This window comes from Lepidochelys kempii, chromosome 23 (assembly GCF_965140285.1).
Source record: "Lepidochelys kempii isolate rLepKem1 chromosome 23, rLepKem1.hap1, whole genome shotgun sequence".
Classification (NCBI taxonomy): Eukaryota; Metazoa; Chordata; order Testudines; family Cheloniidae; genus Lepidochelys; species Lepidochelys kempii.
This window is the reverse complement of record NC_136402.1, coordinates 1,124,395-1,142,263: the sequence shown is the minus strand read 5'-3', so window position 1 is coordinate 1,142,263 and position 17,869 is coordinate 1,124,395. Positions and strand designations below refer to the sequence as shown.

The 17,869-nt window shown below is 62.6% G+C and overlaps 2 protein-coding genes across 2 annotated transcripts; both read right to left on the bottom strand.

Moving 5' to 3' along the window:
* Positions 1-1,449: 1,449 nt before the first annotated feature.
* Positions 1,450-6,448, bottom strand: SERTAD3 (SERTA domain containing 3). The gene is made up of 2 exons (XM_078850137.1): positions 3,039-6,448; positions 1,450-2,697 (listed from the first exon to the last, which is right to left on the bottom strand). Exon 1 carries the CDS (start codon positions 4,300-4,302, stop codon positions 3,388-3,390), a length of 915 nt encoding a protein of 304 aa, XP_078706263.1. The 5' UTR covers positions 4,303-6,448; the 3' UTR covers positions 1,450-2,697; positions 3,039-3,387.
* A 3,722-nt stretch (positions 6,449-10,170) lies between these two features.
* On the bottom strand, positions 10,171-16,590 carry BLVRB (biliverdin reductase B). The gene is made up of 5 exons (XM_073321871.2): positions 16,439-16,590; positions 12,982-13,143; positions 12,350-12,439; positions 11,106-11,237; positions 10,171-10,802 (listed from the first exon to the last, which is right to left on the bottom strand). Exons 1-5 carry the CDS (start codon positions 16,518-16,520, stop codon positions 10,639-10,641), a joined length of 630 nt encoding a protein of 209 aa, XP_073177972.1. The 5' UTR covers positions 16,521-16,590; the 3' UTR covers positions 10,171-10,638.
* Between the last annotated feature and the right edge of the window lie 1,279 nt (positions 16,591-17,869).

Sequence of the window (17,869 nt, the reverse complement as noted above, 5' to 3'; positions counted from 1 at the left end):
TTGCCCAACTTCCTGCATGGGAGTCAGACAGGGTGACCAGACAGCCTGACAAAATTGGGGCTGTCCAGATTTTAGTTCTTTGTCCCGCGTCCCAACCGATGGGTCGGGACGCCATTTGTCCCGATATTGCGGCTTTGGCCACTCCAGCGGTTTGGGGTTTTTTTGCTTCCCACGTGTCCCAATATTTTGTCCGTTTCATCTGGTCACCCTAGAATTGGATAGTAAGGAGATAACAGAATTTCCTCCTTGCCTCTTGATCTCTGCTCTGTGTCCGGAAATCATAGGGCAGCTGTTTATTTAAAGGACACTGTTAGTCCAGGACCTTCAAAGGGGTGGATAGCACCAGGAGTTACACTGGGATATGGAGCCTTTCATTTCTAGGTCACTTGTTTTGTCCACCCAACTCTGATCTCCTGCAGAATATTGAGCAGAGAATCCCACCCTACCATTCCTACCAGAAGCCCCCTAGATATTTCAGTGAGAATGAAAAGGAGCGTTTCCCCCACCGTCTCTAGTCTAACCCCCAGTGAAATCCTGCAGCTCCCTTCAGACACTCCCATGCGATCGGCACACTGGGAAAGAAGAATGCTCCCTCCTCCATGGATCCGATACTCTTATTCACAAAGTAAAGTAAAGAAGTGTCCTGTTTAAATTAACCTCGCAGTGATAGTTTTGCCTGCATAGTTTGTTTCAACATGTGCCCATCTGTCGGAGCAGACAGCTACAGTCCCTTCAATCATGTTTAACAAGAGGGGCAAACAGTGTAAGACACTTTAGTTTAAACTGTAACAATTCAGGTACAGCAACAGTTTAATTATGCAGATCTGCATAAGGAGCATTTGCCCTACAGTTTCTCAGCAGATTCAGGGCATGTGCCACGAGTGGGTGACTTAACACTGATATTTGAATCCTTTATACCCAGATTATGGCACAATTTGAGCTTGTCAGGTATGAAAAACCATAATTTGCACCTTGCAAGTAATTAGGGATTGAAATGTGCACACACACAATGCTACAAGATAAATGAAGCTCACAGCTTTAGTTAAGGTCACGTAGTTTTGGTTAAGAACAAAAGCTACTAGATCTCCTTGTGCATCCACTTTCCCACACAGAGCCCTGCTCCGCACTCAGCCCCAACTCGATTTAAACAGGAGTTTTCCCCGAAACTGCAGGGCATGTCTGGGAGTTCCACCATGAACGCAGCTTTCGCAGCACCTGGAAATTGCAACGGCCAGGCTACAGATCTCTGAACAGCACCAAGGATTTTGGGAGAAGGTGTCTGCTTTTTGTTCCGTTACCATCCGGCATCGGACAGGACAGAGTGTCCACCGCCCATGGCTTACAGTAAAGCAGATTAATAATTCTAACGCTGAACAGGTGCAATTCTACTGTGATCGCCCAGCACCGGCCGAGCAGTACACCAAGGAGATGGACATCTCTTCACACACGTGGCAAACCCCCCCGGTAACGCTTTATTTTCCAAGGGCACGTACATCCGGCATGAATCTCACATTTCAGTGTATTCTCCTGAAACATTAACACCCACTAGGACTTTGGGTTCCTTGAGTCCAGATTCCCAGGAGTGCAGACACCCCTACGATCAGCCCAGATCCGCTGAACACCTGAGCACCTTGCAGCTCCCAGGGAAGATGGCTGAAGCCGGGAGGGGGCCGAGCAGATCTGAAAATCAGACTCAAGGTCTAGTCTCTTGTGCGCGACAAGATGACGCTGCTTGTGTCAACTTCCATGCTGTGACTAATGAGAAGGCAGAACTCTGGCCAAACGCAGGCAAGCTGGGCCTCTCAAGCATTCTCAGCCGCCACCCCCAAATTTACACCCCAGAGGAGCTTGTAATATTCCCCGGAGCAACTCAGGCAAAGATCTCGGGGTACAGGACCAGAGCAACCCACGAAAACATTCCAGGCTTCCAAAAGAGAACTGAAACCGCAACTTGTAGCAGTGACTTGTGTGTGCCCAACTTGAGACCCCGTAAAGGGACCTGGCTAGAGACCGGGTAAGTCACGGCCCTCTCTGGTGTCTCAGCATTGGCCCCAGAACACAATGATCATGCCTGCCTCGTTTGGCCCAGAGGCCTAAGAAGAAATCATTAAAAATCACAACTGAATCTTAAGAAGTTTTGCAGTTCTCCACAGATCTGGACTGGCTGAGGGCAGAGCACCGAGGTTCCCACTGCAAGAGAAAACAGGCCCGTCGGTATTTTAAAAACCAGGCCAGTCGCTGCAAATGATTGGGTCTGAAACACTGACAAGACTTCACCCAAAAGCCTGCTGCAAAGAGCATGGAGCTCTGTGACGCTCGGGAAAATATTACAAACAGAGCCACAGAGACAGACTGTTACTGACTCTTGTGCAGATACAAGGACGTGGTTGTACGTCGTACGTCACATATTGCGGCCAACAAATTGTGTCAGAAGAGGAATCCAGGGAACAGCCCCCCAGTCCCAGCTGTTTGCCAGCTCGCTGCCTGAACCCAGCAAGACTGGCAGCTGGAGGCATGAGCAAGAACCAAGCGGTGGTCTCGGGGCAGAGGGACAGCAGGCCAGCAGCGAAGGCTCCGTAGATCAGCTGCTGTCACTCTGATGGTGTGAGTCTGCCCAGGACGAATCCCACGCAGGCGTGCAGCGCTCCTGCAGCCTCCTTGCAGGAGAGGGGTCGCACCGCAGCCCCACCCGAGAGTCTGAACAAGGACGAGAGATTAAAAGACATCTTGCTAAATGACTGTCGCTCAGAGAGACTCCCGAGAGAATCCCAGCCCCACGGATTCTATAACCCAAATCCCTCCCGATGCCACTTCGGGCAAGACCAGCCTGTTGTTAAAGACGTAGCAAAGCTGGCTCCCAAATCTGACACCATACCAGGACATAGACCCAGCCGGCAAAGCCAGCGGCAAGTTGCGATGTGCAGGGCCCGAGCGTTACAGGCCTGTGCCAGAGAGGTGCCGATGGGAACCGGTTTAGCAGACCTCGTTACCAAGGCGGACGCTGCCCGGGAATTTCATGGGGGAAGGCGGCCAATGACCTGAGATGCCGCTTGCCTCTGTTTGTAGCCTTCCCTCTTGGCGCTAACGTTACGGCCTTAACACACAGTCAAATCGGTCTTCGGGAAGACGGCGATTCCAACTCTCAGCTCCGGCGGGAGCCGTCAGCAGCAGGAAGGAGGCAATGGGACAGGTAGGCTCACACGTGCAAGTCGGGGCCGACTGGCTGCGGTAGCCAGGAGTTTTCAACCCATGCCAGCAGCCGGAGCCAGTCCTGCGGTGTCAGAGGAGAAGGAAGCGACCAGCACGCTATCCGCCTTCCTCGCTTGAGACAATAAACTCTGAGCGGCCTGTGTCTGTACGCGGAGAACGGGCAGGAGAAGCACGGCCTTAGGAGCCCACGACTATCTCCATTAGGTGGTCGAGGTCATGCCAGTCTCTCTCTGCCGGGGCTCCGCTGGCCTGGGAGGGCTGCCAGCTGCCGGGCGCTTCTGCCCCGAAGCTCTCGAAGCCCAGAGTGTCGATGTCGGAAAACAGGTCGTTCCCGGCCAGGTCGCTGAGGTAGCCGGAGTCGAGGGTCTCAAAGCTCCTGAAGAAGGAATCAGCAGCGCTGGCCTGTGGCCACGCTCCCCCCAAAGCAGTTCCCAGACTCAGGGTTGCCCCGGCGTCTCCCGGAGAACCCCGGCGCAGCTCCTGAGCCGCACAGCGGCTGCCCGTTGTCTCCAGCCCGTGGCTCTCTCCAGCGTCTGGCTGCCGGTGGTTCTGGGACGAGCCAGCTCCGAAGAGATGCACCAGCTCCACTTCTTCCACAGCAGGCACGGGGTCTGCAAGCGAGTCCTGCAGGCCACCGGGATCCCGCACCAGCTCCGGCGCCTCCAGGATGGCGGGGGCGGCAGAGGCTGCAGAAAACCAATTGCCTGCGGCAAACCCTGCTGTCTCCGTGTCGCCCGGGCCTTTCGGAGGCTGGCTCGCTGCCTGGAGCCGGGATCTCACCTCCCGGGCCAGAGATGCGGGGGGGACTTCCGTCTGGACAGGAGGTGGATGCGTTACAGCCGGGGCATTCAGGCCAGGTAGGAGGCACTTTTCCAGGCACATCTCTTCCCGGATTTGGTGGAGGGTGTTGCAGATCAGCACCTGGCGGAGTAGGTTAGGCCTTTTCTCCACGCATTCCTTCCTGAATTTGTCCACCGTGGCGTAGAAGAGATGCTGACGCAGCTGCGCAGACAGCTCGGCGTCCTGAGGGGCCACGGCATCGCTCGAGACATCCTCCCTCGCCGAGAGTTTGCGCTTCACTCCCGCAGGCATCGCTCCCTGCAAGGAAGAGGTGGGTGGGGGGCGAGTTAGAGAAACTGCAGCATTGTCTTTCTACAAACCATATCAGACACCCCCCGAAAATCTGGCAACAGCTGGCCGAACACTCAAAGTCACTAGCCACAAGAGATGCTCCAGCTGCCTGCTTATTTCAGTCAAGTCTCTTCCTACCACTGATTTTTCGTCTCTGCAACAGAGGACGTTACTTCTGCGCACCTGGGATGGGGATCCCCGCGCTGCAGCCAGCCAAGAGACAAACGCTGCCAAGGACAAGGCCGGGACCTTGAGAAAAGTCAAGGATCGCCTGGACCGAGCAGGGCGAAGGTAAGGCAGGAACGCAGCAGGTTGAGTTTTAGCCTCAGGCCACGTCTACACAACAAAATGAAGTGGCCGTACGGTGGCATACGGCCGCCACAGTCATTCCACCACGTGTGCGCGTCTACACGCGGCTCCCGGCTCGGCGTGCGCAGCCTCACCAGGAGCGTGGGCACCGGTTGTGCCATGAGCGTGGGGGATTGCGGGACGGCTCCTGAGAGCCAGGAACAGCCGGTGTCTACGCTGACCCCGCATCAACCTCACTGCGTGGACCGTGATGCTGCGCCGTGCGGGGAGGCGGAGTTATTAAGGGGCGGGGCGGTTACGTCAGCGGGAGCAAAGTTTGCGTGTGGACGCTTCCAGAGTTCAGGCAGCGCGAGCTGCCTCGTGTCGACCTAACTGTGCAGCGTAGCCCGGGGCTCAGCAGGGCACATCTACGCCGACAGCCGACTCAGAGGGGTCTCTCGCTGTCGTTACTCCGCCCTGTCCCGGAGTGTGGGGGAGTCCAGGCCCTGCACCCCTCTTCCTGGGATCCACTGAGACTCTCAGCCAGCCAGTAACACAGAAGGTTTATTGGACAACAGAAACACAGTCCAAAACAGAGCTTGTGGGTACAACCAGGACCCCTCAATCACGTCCTTCTGGGGGAGCAGGGAGCTTAGACCCCAGCCCTGGGGTTCCCTGCGTTCCTCCACCCAGCCCCCAACTGGAAACTAAACCCACCCAGCAGGTTCCCTGCTGCACTCTCCGTCCACATTCCTGGGCAGAGGTGTTACCTCCCCCTCCCGGCTCAGGTGACAGGCTCTCAGGTCTCCCATCCCCAGGGCACATTCCCAGGTCAACACTCCCCCCTCCCTGCTGAGTCACATCATCACAGCCCCCGAGAGGTGGATCTGGACTGACTGTCCATCTAGCCGTGTCTACACTGGGGCTTAGGCTGGGTCTCTCTGGGGTGTGACGTTTTTACACCCCTCCGCAGCAAAGTAGCTGGTAGCTATGTTCACGTCAGTGCTGGGTGTAGGCCGGACCACAGGACCTGGGGGTTTAATCATGCTCAGTGAGCTCCATCAAGATAACCGGATTAGGGGAACGGAGCATTTTTAAGCCTTGTCTACACTAAGGAGATTTGCAGGCCTGGCAAAGCCTCCCAGTTAGTGCAAGGAGCTTAGACCAGCGAGAGCTTTCCCCACCTCCGAGTGGGATTGGCCATCCCAGCGAAAGGACTTTGCCAGGATCACGGCGTCCGCACAAGGGCTCTCGCCCGCCAACTACCTCAGCGAAAAGCCCCAAGCCAAATGTCGCTGGCCAAACCAAGTGTGAAGCAGCCCTGGGTCTCCCGAGCGCCACCCAGCTGGAAGGAGATCCTAGTGCCGCTCTCCCCGGGGGACAATCATCCACAGCTCCCAGCGGCTGGGTCAATTCCTGCAGGAAGGGCCGGCACTGGCCCGCCAGCCCTGCCGAAGAGGAATGGGGTAAAGGAGAGAAGTGGAAGCTGTTTGCCCCCAGAGCCAGCGTTCAGACTGAGCAGCGACTGAATTAAGCCCAGTCGCTCCTGACGAGCGGGGGATCTGGGCTCTGGCTCCGGCCCCCAGGCAAACCTGGCAAGCGCTGAAGGGAGACGCCAGCCATTTGGGGCCAGCAATCTCGGCTTCTGGTCTGGTTAAGCCAACCCCGAGGTGCCTATCATTTGGGCCGTTCCCGCCCCCTGGGCCAAGAGGCCACTGGGGTCCTGGGCTGACAGCGGGCCCTGCGGGAAGCCAGCTCCACCCCAGCAACGAGCACCCCTCCCCCTCCCATGGACTGGGACACTATAAAGCCTGATTCATACCTGATTCCCCACCCCCACCCCCAACCTTCCACCAGCAGGAACCCCACTGCCCCTCCCCCACCCCACCCCCCAGCCCCGCTTCAAGCCCTCCCCACCCCCTCTCTCCACTAGCACCTAGAGGGAACAGGTGACCCCCCTTTCCACACCCCATCCCAGCCTCTCCCCCACACCCTCCCCCACCACGCACACCCCTCTGCCCTGCTGTTCCTTCCCCCCCCCGCAGCGCCGCCCCCGCCCCCACCCCCACCCCCACCCCCAGCCAGCCTCCAGCTGCAGATATAGTTCATAGGGAGGGCTGCGGGGGTGGGGGGGAAACAGGACTGCAGCAAGGGGCTCAGGGGGCATAGATAATGGGTGAACCGGGGAGTCCAGCCCCCATTGCAGGGCTGCTGGGGGGAGGGGCTCTGGGGTGACACAGATAAGGGGTGAACCGGGGAGTCCAGCCCCCATTGCAGGGCTGCTGGGGGGAGGGGCTCTGGGGTGACACAGATAATGGGTGAACCGGGGAGTCCAGCCCCCATTGCAGGGCTGCTGGGGGGAGGGGCTCTGGGGTGACACAGATAAGGGGTGAACCGGGGAGTCCAGCCCCCATTGCAGGGCTGCTGGGGGGAGGGGCTCTGGGGTGACACAGATAAGGGGTGAGCCCGGAGGGGTCCAGCCCCCATTGCAGGGCTGCTGGGGGGAGGGGCTCTGGGGTGACACAGATAATGGGTGAACAGGGGAGTCCAGCCCCCATTGCAGGGCTGCTGGGGGGAGGGGCTCTGGGGTGACACAGATAAGGGGTGAGCCGGGGAGTCCAGCCCCCATTGCAGGGCTGCTGGGGGGAGGGGCTCTGGGGTGACACAGATAAGGGGTGAACCGGGGAGTCCAGCCCCCATTGCAGGGCTGCTGGGGGGAGGGGCTCTGGGGTGACACAGATAAGGGGTGAGCCCGGAGGGGTCCAGCCCCCATTGCAGGGCTGCAGCCCCAGCGCAAAATCCCAGCCCAGCCCGGAGCCCAGATCGCGCCCCCCGATGGGGCCCGGGGTGCGGTCGGTACCTACCGGGTTGGGGCCTGGGGTTTGCACGGGCCGCCCGCGGGCTCCCTCCCTGCCCAGCCGGCCCCGGCCCCATTGGCTGGTTCGGACGCCTCGGGAGGCTGGGATTGGCCGGGCGGGGCACTTACCTGGCCGCTCCAGGTGTGTCCGGCCCGCCCCTCGGGGGGTTGCGATCGCCTCCCGCCCACAGACCTAGGGACCCCCCCGCGTCCCCAGGGCTGAAACAGCCAACCCGGGAGTGAGCGAGTAGCCGGACTCCTGGGTTTGAGGGACGTTACTGTGTTGGGGGCTGGGAGCCAGGACTCCTGGGTTCTGTCCCTGGCTCTGGGAGGGGAGTGGGGGCCAGTGGTTAGAGGGGGTGGGGGGAGCCAGGACTCCTGGGTTCTGGCTCTGGGAGGGGAACGGGGGCCAGTGGTTAGAGGGGGTGGGGGGAGCCAGGACTCCTGGGTTCTGGCTCTGGGAGGGGAACGGGGGCCAGTGGTTAGAGGGGGTGGGGGGAGCCAGGACTCCTGGGTTCTGGCTCTGGGAGGGGAACGGGGGCCAGTGGTTAGAGGGGGTGGGGGGAGCCAGGACTCCTGGGTTCTGTCCCTGGCTCTGGGAGGGGAGTGGGGATTTGGGCCTGCTGGTTCTTTCCCTGGCGCTGGAGAGATGTGATCTGGTGAGTCTAAGGTTAATGCCTCGGCCCCCCCTGGGCTCTGTGGCCTGTTGCTGCCGGTCCCCGTGTGACGTGGGGCTATTGCTACCCCAGGGAGCCTTGTCCCGTTGATGGGTGAGCGAAAGCTGCGGGACACAAGCCGGGCAGCACAGGTGTGTTGTTTGTGCTGCACCCTCTGGCTAGCTGCCTTCCACCGGCCCGCGGGCGATGGGGCAGGAGGTCTGGAGCTGCCCCTTGGGAGGTGGTTTGTTGCTGGGGTGCCCAGGGTGCCAGGCGCTGGCCAGACGCCGGCCCTGTTGGCCTCCAGCGAGGTTTCCTGGGGGGCGGGGGCAGTCTCGGGAAGGAGTGAGGTCATCTCTCAAGCAGCAGCCTGCCCCCAAACCCAAAATCTCACCGTTTTCCTTCCTCCTGTGAGATGCTTTGTGCGGCAATGGAACAAGGGCTGTCATCTGAGAGCCGGCAGATCCCTGTCCCCCCCATTTCCCCGAGAGGTGGTGGGAGCTGGAGCCAGGTGTCCCCCACCTGCTGGGGTGTGCCCCACCCACAGCTCACAAGGGAGAGCTTCCTCCCCCCACCCCAGCTGGTGTTTTGTGAACTTGTCTAGGGGCCCAACCCCGGAGGCAGCATCTGAGCCCCTGCCCAGGTCAGGCGCTGCCCGCGAGGCCCGCAGCTGAACGCCCTGTCCCCCGGCGTGGGAATCGCTCGGGGCTCTGGCGGGAGACAGGCGCCCGGACGGACGCCAGGAGCAAAGTGGCAGCATGTATGCCCAGGGGCTGAACGGAGCCTGCCGAGCTGGAGGCTGGTGCTCTGCGGTGGCACCTAAACCCTCCGGAGCTCTGCGGCTCGCACCCAGGCTGCCCCTCGGGGAGATCTGCTCGAACATCAGGCCAGGGCTAGGCAGGTCAGGTGGGAGGCGCTCAGGGTCCCTTCCCACCTTAAAGTGTCTGAACAATCTGGTTACAGTGGCTCAGCTGGGTACAGCACCTTGTTCTCCCGCTATGGACGCAGCTTCAATGCCAACACCTCCTCCTATGACCTTGGGCAAGTCACTGCATCACTCCGTGCCTCGGTTTCCCCAAATGGAACTTGGGTGCTATCCCTTTAAGCAGCTGGCAGCCTGGCTGAGGCGCTCCCTGGGGTGTAGAGCCCATCAGAGGAGCAGTGTGTCTCCATGGCTAGGCCTGGCACCGTGTACAGAATTCGGAAACATGGTTATTGGTCCAGTCTCCCAAGTGCCCCTAGGCCGGTGGTCTGACCACTGCCCCCAGCAGAGCCCATTGTTCTCAGGGGCCAGAGCAATCCCTAGTGGACTAGCCCGTACCTCATCAGCCACCTCCGGCACGGGGGGATGCCTGCCTGCCACGCAGGGCACCAGGGGCTAATTGGCTAATATCTGTACAGCTGTATGGGGGTAGGTTACTGCTGAGGAATCCCCCCCCAGATCACATCAGAGCCCATCTGGCCCAGTATCCTGTCTGCAACAGGCCAGCAGCTCCAGAGACCCCATGGTGCTGCTGCCCCCAGGGAGGCTTGAACCCCCTGAGCTCAAGGGTTAGAACGGTGCCTGGGCAGACAGGACACCTAGGGCCTATTCCCAGCTAGGGCAAGTCACTTTCCTGCTCTGTGCCTTGATTTCCCCAGCTGTAAAATGGGGATAATGGTCCTGCTCATCTTTGTGAAGTGCTTTGAGATCCAGGGCGGAAAGGTGCTGGGCGCATGATGTGACAATGCTGCCCTGCAGCCGGGGTTGCCCACTGTCCCATATTTTCTCTGCAGCCGGGGGTGCCCACTGTCCCATATTCTCCCTGCAGCCGGGGGTGCCCACTGTCCCATATTCTCCGTTGTAGTTTTAATCTCTGCATCTGGAGGCCTGGCTATTCCTGCTCATCCAAGCCTTGTTTAAACGAGGGCGCCATTGCAATCTAGTGGCAAGGAGTCGCACAGGCTAATCCCGCAATGACCCTCCACAGAGAACCCACACGCTGGGGAGCCGGCTGCTCAGGGATTAAAGAGACCAGTGCGATTCAGTCTCAGAAAATAGGAAATCTTTACTGGTCCCCGCGTAGTGCGGGGATGGCAGCTCCTGCTGCCAGTGAGAAGCAAGCCACAGCCAAATATCAAAGGCATCCCGAGGCCTGGGCTCGGCCGCAAGGGGTCGCCATGGGGTTAGCAGGGCAGCTCCCCAGATGAGGTCAAGCGCTGGCCCCGAAGGAGCTTGGTGGATTGACCTGCGGAAAGGCACCGGGGGGCTGGAGGCGGAATTTTCTCTCCCGCCCGGGGCCGTGGAGGACAGAATTGAATCCAGACTCTGGCTCATTTGGCCCCCTATCCAGGGGCCCAGCCAGCCACACTTGCGCTGCGATAGCGGCTTGGAGCTGGGCTGAGCCCCCCAGATCCGGAGCAGGCGGCGAGGTTACGGCTCAGTGGCGGCAGGCGGCTGGATCCAAGCAGCAGGGGCAGGGCTGGTGGGTGGCTCCCAGCGGGGGCCTGGCGCCCTCACACCTTGGGGTAGTTCCTGGAGAGATAGACGCTCTTCCCGTCGTACTCCGAGGTGGTGAGGCATTTCAGGAAGAAGTGGCCGAGGTCGTGCTTGGAGATGACCCGGGCACCGCCGGACGTGTTCACCGTCACCGTGTAGTCCCCGGTCAGTGGCTGGTCATCTGGCGGGCAGGGAGGGAGGGACGGGTTGGGACATAGCCGGTACTGAGGGTCACGGCCCCCCTTCCTCCCAAGGCCTCTCCGGTGCCAGCCCCCTGCTTGGCCGGCAAGCCCGCCCGGGGGTGTGTGCGTGGGGCCCCGCTCCGAGGCACCCACCCCACACAGGCCTGCGCCCAGCCCTCCAACTGGGAGGGGGTATCCTGCTCCATCCGCTGCCCCCTGTGACCTGGAGGGGGAGCCCACCCTGCCACTCTCTTCCAGGCACTGGCAGAGAGAGCTGGTCCCAGCCAGAGCCCCCTACCCACCGGCGATGTGGGGCGGCATGACGGAGACGCAGTCCAGCCCCGACTCCTGCAGAATCTGGTGCATGCGGATGTGATCCTCCGTCACTGGCAGGAGCTTGGGGGGCACCTTCTTCAGGTCCCACATCAGGAAAGCTACAGGGGCGGGGCATGAGGGGAGAGTCAGAACAGGGGAGGAAGCAAAGCCAGGACTCCTGGGTCTTATCCCGGCTCTGGGAGCGGAGTGGGGTCTATTGGTTAGAGCAGGGGGCTGGGAGCCAGGACTCCTGGGTTCTTTCCCCATTTCCCACTGATTTTCTGTACAACTTGGGCAGGTCCTTTGGTCCCCCCAGCTGAGAGGTGGGGCTCGCCCCCCCCCCCGCCTCCAGGGATGTGAAGGTAAAGCCGCTGGTGTCTGGGCCGTGCCCAGGGAAGCTGTCCTGGTCGCTCAGGGAGGCGTGGGTATCCATTAAGGCAGGGATGTAAGGACCCCACAAGGCCTGTCAGACAGTAGCATAGTTGCACCCGGCTCCGTGGCCCTCACGCGGGTCACCCCAGATCCTGTGGCGTCACACGCGAGGAAGCTGCTAAGCAGCTGCAAGGGGCTCGTTTCTCCCGGCTTGGGGCACAGTACGTTGGGGTGGCAGCAAGGCCCCAGGACACCAGGGAGCGAAGGGGCGGACGTGCTACCGAACCTGAGGCACAGGGATTAGGAACCCCCTCGTCAGAGGAGGAAGGACCCGGAAAAGAAAGGGGCGTGAAACCCCCCCAAAGATGCATGAGGCAGCGTGTGCCACAGAAGGCTGCATGGCGGGGACAGGCCAGCACAATGCGCCCAGGTGGTGCCGGTGACGAGGGAGACGCTGATAACCCCCCAGGGCTCCCTCTGGGGTCTCTCCCCCAGGCGCTGGGCCAGAGGGTTTGGATGAAGCCCACTGAGCCAATTCCAACAGGTTTCTCTGAAGAGTTCACGGCCGGCTGGCCGGCCGCTGGGGCTCCCACCTGACCTGTCGTTCTCCTAATCCTGGAGCTGGCATGAGAACCTGGCAAACCAGAGCTGCTAACGGGGTGGGGGGGCTGAATCAGAAGCCTCATCAGTCTCTTGGGCGCAGCAGCAGGGTCCCCGCGTGCTCAGAGAGCAGCTCCCTGCCCAAGAGCTGCATGTCTCAGGGAAGGAGCGAGCCGGAATCCGGCCCCCGCTGGCCAGAGGCGTAGCCCAGGGAGACGTGGGCAGGGACACGCACCCAGCTGGTGCCCCACGGACTCACCCGACAGGCACACGACCACCTTCCGGATCCCGTGGGCCTTCATGGCCGCCACTATGTTCCTGGTGCCCTCGGACATCATGGTAGTGGGGCCTGGACAGGAGAGCAGAGGGGTCAGGGGGGCTTTGGCAATGGGGGGGTGCAGCAGCGGGGAGTGCCAAGGGTAGGGGGATGCGTTGGGCATGGGGGCTGTGTAGGATGGGGCAGGGGGAGCTTTGTGGGGGTGAAGGGGGTGGGTCAGAGGGTGCAGGGCTGGGCTGGGCAGGAGGAGCATGGAGGGCAGGGGCCCCAGGGGGCAGGGAGAGTGTGGGGGCTGGGTGAGGGGCCCTGCTTTCTGGGGGGCAGGAGGAGTGGGGGGTGCGGGGGCCAGGTGAGGGGCCCTTGGGGGGGCAGGGGGCATGGGGGCCAGGCAAGGGATCCTGGGGGGATGGGAGAGGAGGGCAGGGGGGGCTGGGCAAGGGGGCCAGGGGGGCGTGGGGGCTGGGTGAGGGGCCCTGGGGAGCAGGGGGGCGCAGGGGCCGGGCAAGGGGCCGCGGGGGCCAGGCGAGGGGCTCCGGGGGGCAGAGGGAGCGGGGGGTGCGGGGGGTGCGGGGGCTGGGCAAGGGGCTCCGGGGGGCAGGAGAGGTGCGTCGTACTCAGGTCGTTGCGGGTGCCCAGGATGATGATCACGGCGTCCTGCCCCTGAATCGCCTTGTCCACGTCTGGCGGGTTCAGCACGTCGCCCACCACGACCCGTGCCGGCCGGTGCTCCGGGGGCAGCCGTGCCGGGTCCCGCACCAGCACCGTCACCTGGTACCCTGCCAGGAGGAGAGACAGTGTGGGGGCGGGGGAGCCTCGGGTGTATGCCAGAAAGAGGGGGGGCTGGGAGCCAGGACTCCTGGGTTCTCTCCCTGGCTCTGGGAGCGGAGTGGGGGCTGGTGGTGAGAGCAGGAGGTGGGAGCCTGGGAGCCAGGACTCCTGGGTTCTCTCCCCAGCTTTGATACTCTCTGATACTCAGCCTTGCCTCGTCCCTGTGTCTCAGTTTCCCCTGGCTATTCACAGGGGACAACCCTTTGACACCAATCTGGGCAGTCTGCAAAGTGCCAGGAGTTATTGTCAGTCTCTGGCTGGGTAGTGGGACCCGTCTGGTGCGGGAGCTTCGGCCAGAGACCCAGCACCCCGCCCTCGCATGCCTACCTCTCACCTGCAGCACCTGGTCCATGCCAGCAGAGTGGGAGCTCGAGCCCCCTGCTTCTCCTCCAGAGCTGCCAGGCCAATCCTGGGGTGGGCAGGGTGCTGGGCGGGGGGCAGGCGTGGGGCTGCCCTGGGGGGCGAGGGGGGGGGAGTGTGACTAGGTTGCGTGTGTTGGGGTTGGAAGGAGGTTCTGGCGTCCGGGAGGGAAGGGAGGTCGGCACTTTGAGAACCCCCCCCCTTACCGAGAGTCCCTGCCCCAGGCTATCTGTGCCCCCCTCCGCTGATTGGGGTGTGGCCGGGGCACACTGCGCTGTGGGCTGTTCCCTGCCCCCCAGGGCCCAGGGGGGAGGAGCGGGAGTTAGAGCAGCCCTGTAGCGGCTATACCTGACCCCTGAAGCCAGGCAGGGCTCAGGATATGGGGCAGCAAAGGGGCTTTAACCCCCTCACCCCTGGCCCCTGAGGAGGAGCAGAGAGCCAGGCCTGGGGCCAGCAGGAGCAGACTGCCCCTCCTCCCCCACGCTCCGGCCATGGGGTGGTGAGTCAGCACGGGGGGGGGGGGGCTGTGACTCAGCAGGATCAGCGAGCTCTGCTGTCTTGGGGCATCTGAGCTGTGGGGCCAGACCCACAGAGAGACTGAGTCTCTCCGGGTCCATGTGATGCCAGCGCACACTGGGGGCCTGGGCAGCGCCCGGCCCGGCCCGACGGGGCCCCGATCTCGGCCGGGGCCTGGGCAGCGCCCGGCACAAGAGGCCTCAGGGAGCTCCTGCTGTATAAATGGTTTTGTTGGGTTAATGGTATCCCAGGTCTGGCACAGCACTTCCCATTCTACAAAAGCTGAAGGAGGCTCCTCGCTGTTGGATACCTGAGGAAGTGAGACTCAAGGGGGAGGAACCTGCCCAAGTCACAAGCGGGTCACTGGCAGAGTGGGGAAGAGAACCCAGGCGTCCGGACTGGCCCTCTCCCGCTGGGTGGCATTTCACACAGTCGAGGTGTGGATCTCATCCACGACTACTGCCTGTCAACCCGAGGATTTAATCCCGGGGTCTCCAAGGCACGGCACCGCCTGGGGATCGTGGGCAGAACGGGGGCATCCCACTGGCATCGGGCCAGCCTCAGGGAGTTTTAGGCCAGAAGGGCCCCAGCCTGAGCTGCCCTTGTGGTAGCACAAGGCGGAGGGTTGCACCCAGCCCGAGCTGCTGGCCTCGCTGCAGGGGGGCTGTTGAGAGAGACGCTCGGGCTGGATCTGCAGGTGCCCGCTGCTGGGGGTCCCCCATCTCCCAGGTCGTTTGCTCCAGCACTTAGGTACCAATCTGCTGCAGTGTCCAGCCGCCAGGTCTTGTCCCTCACTTGGCTGGGCAGTTCTGTGGGGCAGGGCCCGTCCGTTGTGCTCTGTACAGCGCCGGGCACGGCAGGGTCCGGCTCAAGGACTGGGGCTCCCCGGTGCTGCCGTAACCCACCTAACAGCTCTGCCTTTGTCTCCTGGATGCCCTGCCCTCCGAGGTGCCCACAGAGCCCGATCCAGTCCCCTCTCAACCCTCACGGCAGCAGCGTTTCCCGGGGCAGTACCGGGGTTCCCGGCCCCAGCCGCTCGCTCAGAGGGTCCTGTAGCTGAGCGCCCACCTGCTGGCTCCTTGGGAGGTGCCTGGCTCATGGTTCACCCAGCACTGGTCCTGCACCGCTCGGGCCAGGGCTCGGGGACCCATCGCCGATGCGGAGGCAGGGATGGAGACGAGGGCAGCCTCTGGGAGCGAAGGACGCGTCCCCTTCCTGCACCTAGACTTGTGCTGGGGACTGGCGGCCCTCCGCAAATTCTGCCAGCAAGTCGGGCCACTGGCAGCGTTCGACCTCCCCGAGTGAGCAGGGCTGGAGCAGGGGGGATCTCAGAGAAAACCCGGCTCCGGTTCATAGCCCCTCTCATCAGAGGGGCCACAAAGTGTTCCTCGCTGCTGGCCCAGCGCCACCCTCCCACCCCGCAGCTGGGGAAACGGAGTCAGGCAGTGACGGGACGTGCCCAGTTCTGCAGAGTCGGGGCAGAGCTGAGCCGAGTGCTCACAGACAGCGAGGCCCTCACCCTGCGGCGACCTCTCCAGCGCCAGGACAGTCTACACTAGCGCCAGCTGGGTGCAACAGTGGTGTTTAAAAACAGGCTTGGTCCCACCGAGCCCTTTGCGCTGGGTCTGTCCAGATGCTTCTGGCCCGGCCGCCTGATACCAACGCCCTCGACTTATCTCTCTGGCTCACATGTGCCTTTCCCACCCAGATACCGAGAAGTCGGCTGGAGCCTGAGGGGCTGGAAGCACCTACCCCTGCCCAGAATGTGGGGGCTTCGGGAGAACTGCCTTTGCCTGCCCTGCCCTGCCCAGACCGGGACCCCGTCCGGCCGGGCCCTGCCCAGACCCCGGCCCAGATCGGGGCCCCGTCCGGCCGGGCCCTGCCCAGACCCCGGCCCAGATCGGGGCCCCGTCCGGCCGGGCCCTGCCCAGACCCCGGCCCAGATCGGGGCCCCGTCCGGCCGGGCCCTGCCCAGACCCAGCAAGAGGCAGCCCCTGAACCGAACCGCCCCAGTCTGAGGAGGCAAGGGGAGGGTCCGTTACCCGAATCAGAGGTGGGGAAACTGCGTCCCCGGCAGAGACCCGGGGAGTCAGTGGCGGAGGCAGGATTTGAACCAACAGCCCCGGCTCAGCTGCGCCAGCTCCGCCCCCCGGGGTCTCCAGCGCCCCCCGGGGTCTCCAGCGCCCCCCGGGGTCTCCAGCGCCCCCCGGGGTCTCCAGCGCCCCCCGGGGTCTCCAGCGCCCCCCGGGGTCTCCAGCGCCCCCCGCCCCGCGCAGCCATTGTCTGTCCCCGCAGGCACCGCGGCGCCCCTGCAGCCCGCCCCGGCCGGCGGCCTCTCGCGGGTGGGCTCGCCCCGCGCCCTCTTACCGGCCCGCAGGGCTTGCGCCAGGGTCGCCAGGCCGGTCATGCCGGTGGCCCCGAAAATGACGATGTTCCTGCAGGCTGCCATGCTCCGGCTCGGCTCCCGGCCGCGGCCGCGCCGTGCGGCTAAATCCCTTCCGTGCGCGGCTCCACCCCGGGGGCCGGGCCGAGCAGAGCCGGCCCCCCGCTCGGCCCCCGGCCCTGCCCTGTCCCGGGCCGGGCATGTGCCTGCGCCTGGCTGGGCTCAGGTCCCCGCCGCCCCCCAGTGCCGCCCCCCGGCTGGCTGGAGCTGGGCCCATGGCGAGCTCCCCCGGCCTGTCTCTGGGCTCCCACCTGCAGAGACCAGCTCTGCCCTTCCGCCCGCACCAGATCCACCGGCTTCGTCTCCCTGGGGCAGGGCGGGCCCAGGGCCCCGGGTCCCCAGCTGAGAACGGAGACCCCTGCCAGGCAAGCCACCAGCTGAATGCTGCCCTGCCTGCGTCTGCCCAGCCCCCTGGAGTCAGAGCCCCCCAGACAAAGAGGGGGTGCCCCGAGGCCGTTTGGAGCCGGTGCCAAGCGTCACAGGTGCAAACGGAGCTCAGGACCGGAGCCGTCCTGGGTCATCGAGTCCGGCCCTTACCACGGGGTATTGTCACGCCCCTGGGAGCACAGGAACGGCCAGACGGGGTCAGGGCAATAGCCGGCCCAGCCCAGTGCCCTGTGTCTGACAGCAGCCGGTGCCAGCTGCCCCAGAGGGAATGAACAGAACAGGGCAGTTATCAAGTGATCTGCCCTGTCGTCCACTCCCAGCTTCTGGTAGTCACAGATCTAGGGACACCCAGAGCATGGGGCTGTGTCCCTCAGCATCCTGGCTAATAGCCGTGGATGGACCGATCCTCCAGGAGCTCATCTCACTCTTTTTTGAACCCATTTATACTTTTGGCCTTCACAACATCCTCTGGCAAGGAGTTCCATGGGTTTGCGTTGTGTGAAGCAATACTTCCTTTGGTTCGTTTTAATCCTGCTGCCTAGTAATGTTGTGGGTGACCCCTAGTTCTTGTGTTATGAGAAGGAGTAAATAACACGTCCTTCTTTCCTTTCCCCACACCGGTCATGATTTTACAGACCTCGATCCTATCCCCCCCCTTGGTTGTCTCTTTCCAAGCTGAACAGTCTCAGTCTTATTCATCTCTCCCCATGCGGCAGCCGTTCCAGCCCCCGATCGTTGCTGTTGTCCTTTTCTGAACCTTTTCCAATTCCAATCTACCTTTTTTGAGATGGGGCGACCACATCTGCAGGCAGGATTCAAGCCGCCAGACAATAGGATGTTTTCTGCCTTATTATCTGTCCCTTTCCTAATGGTTCCCGGTGGTCTGTTCGCTTTTTTGGCTGCCGCTGCCCATTGAGTAGACGTTTTGAACTCGCCGCAGTGACTCCAAGATCTCTCTTGAGTGGTAA

Excerpts from the sequence above, each read along its gene's own strand:
- SERTAD3 (XM_078850137.1), bottom strand. The coding sequence starts at position 4,302 with ATGCCTGCGGGAGTGAAGCGCAAACTCTCGGCGAGGGAGGATGTCTCG.
- BLVRB (XM_073321871.2), bottom strand. The coding sequence starts at position 16,520 with ATGGCAGCCTGCAGGAACATCGTCATTTTCGGGGCCACCGGCATGACC. Across the intron at positions 13,144-16,438 it reads GGCGCAAGCCCTGCGGGCCG|GGTACCAGGTGACGGTGCTG; the intron begins GTAAGAGGGCGC and ends TCCTCCTGGCAG. Across the intron at positions 10,803-11,105 it reads CATGCCGCCCCACATCGCCG|ATGACCAGCCACTGACCGGG; the intron begins GTGGGTAGGGGG and ends CCTGCCCGCCAG.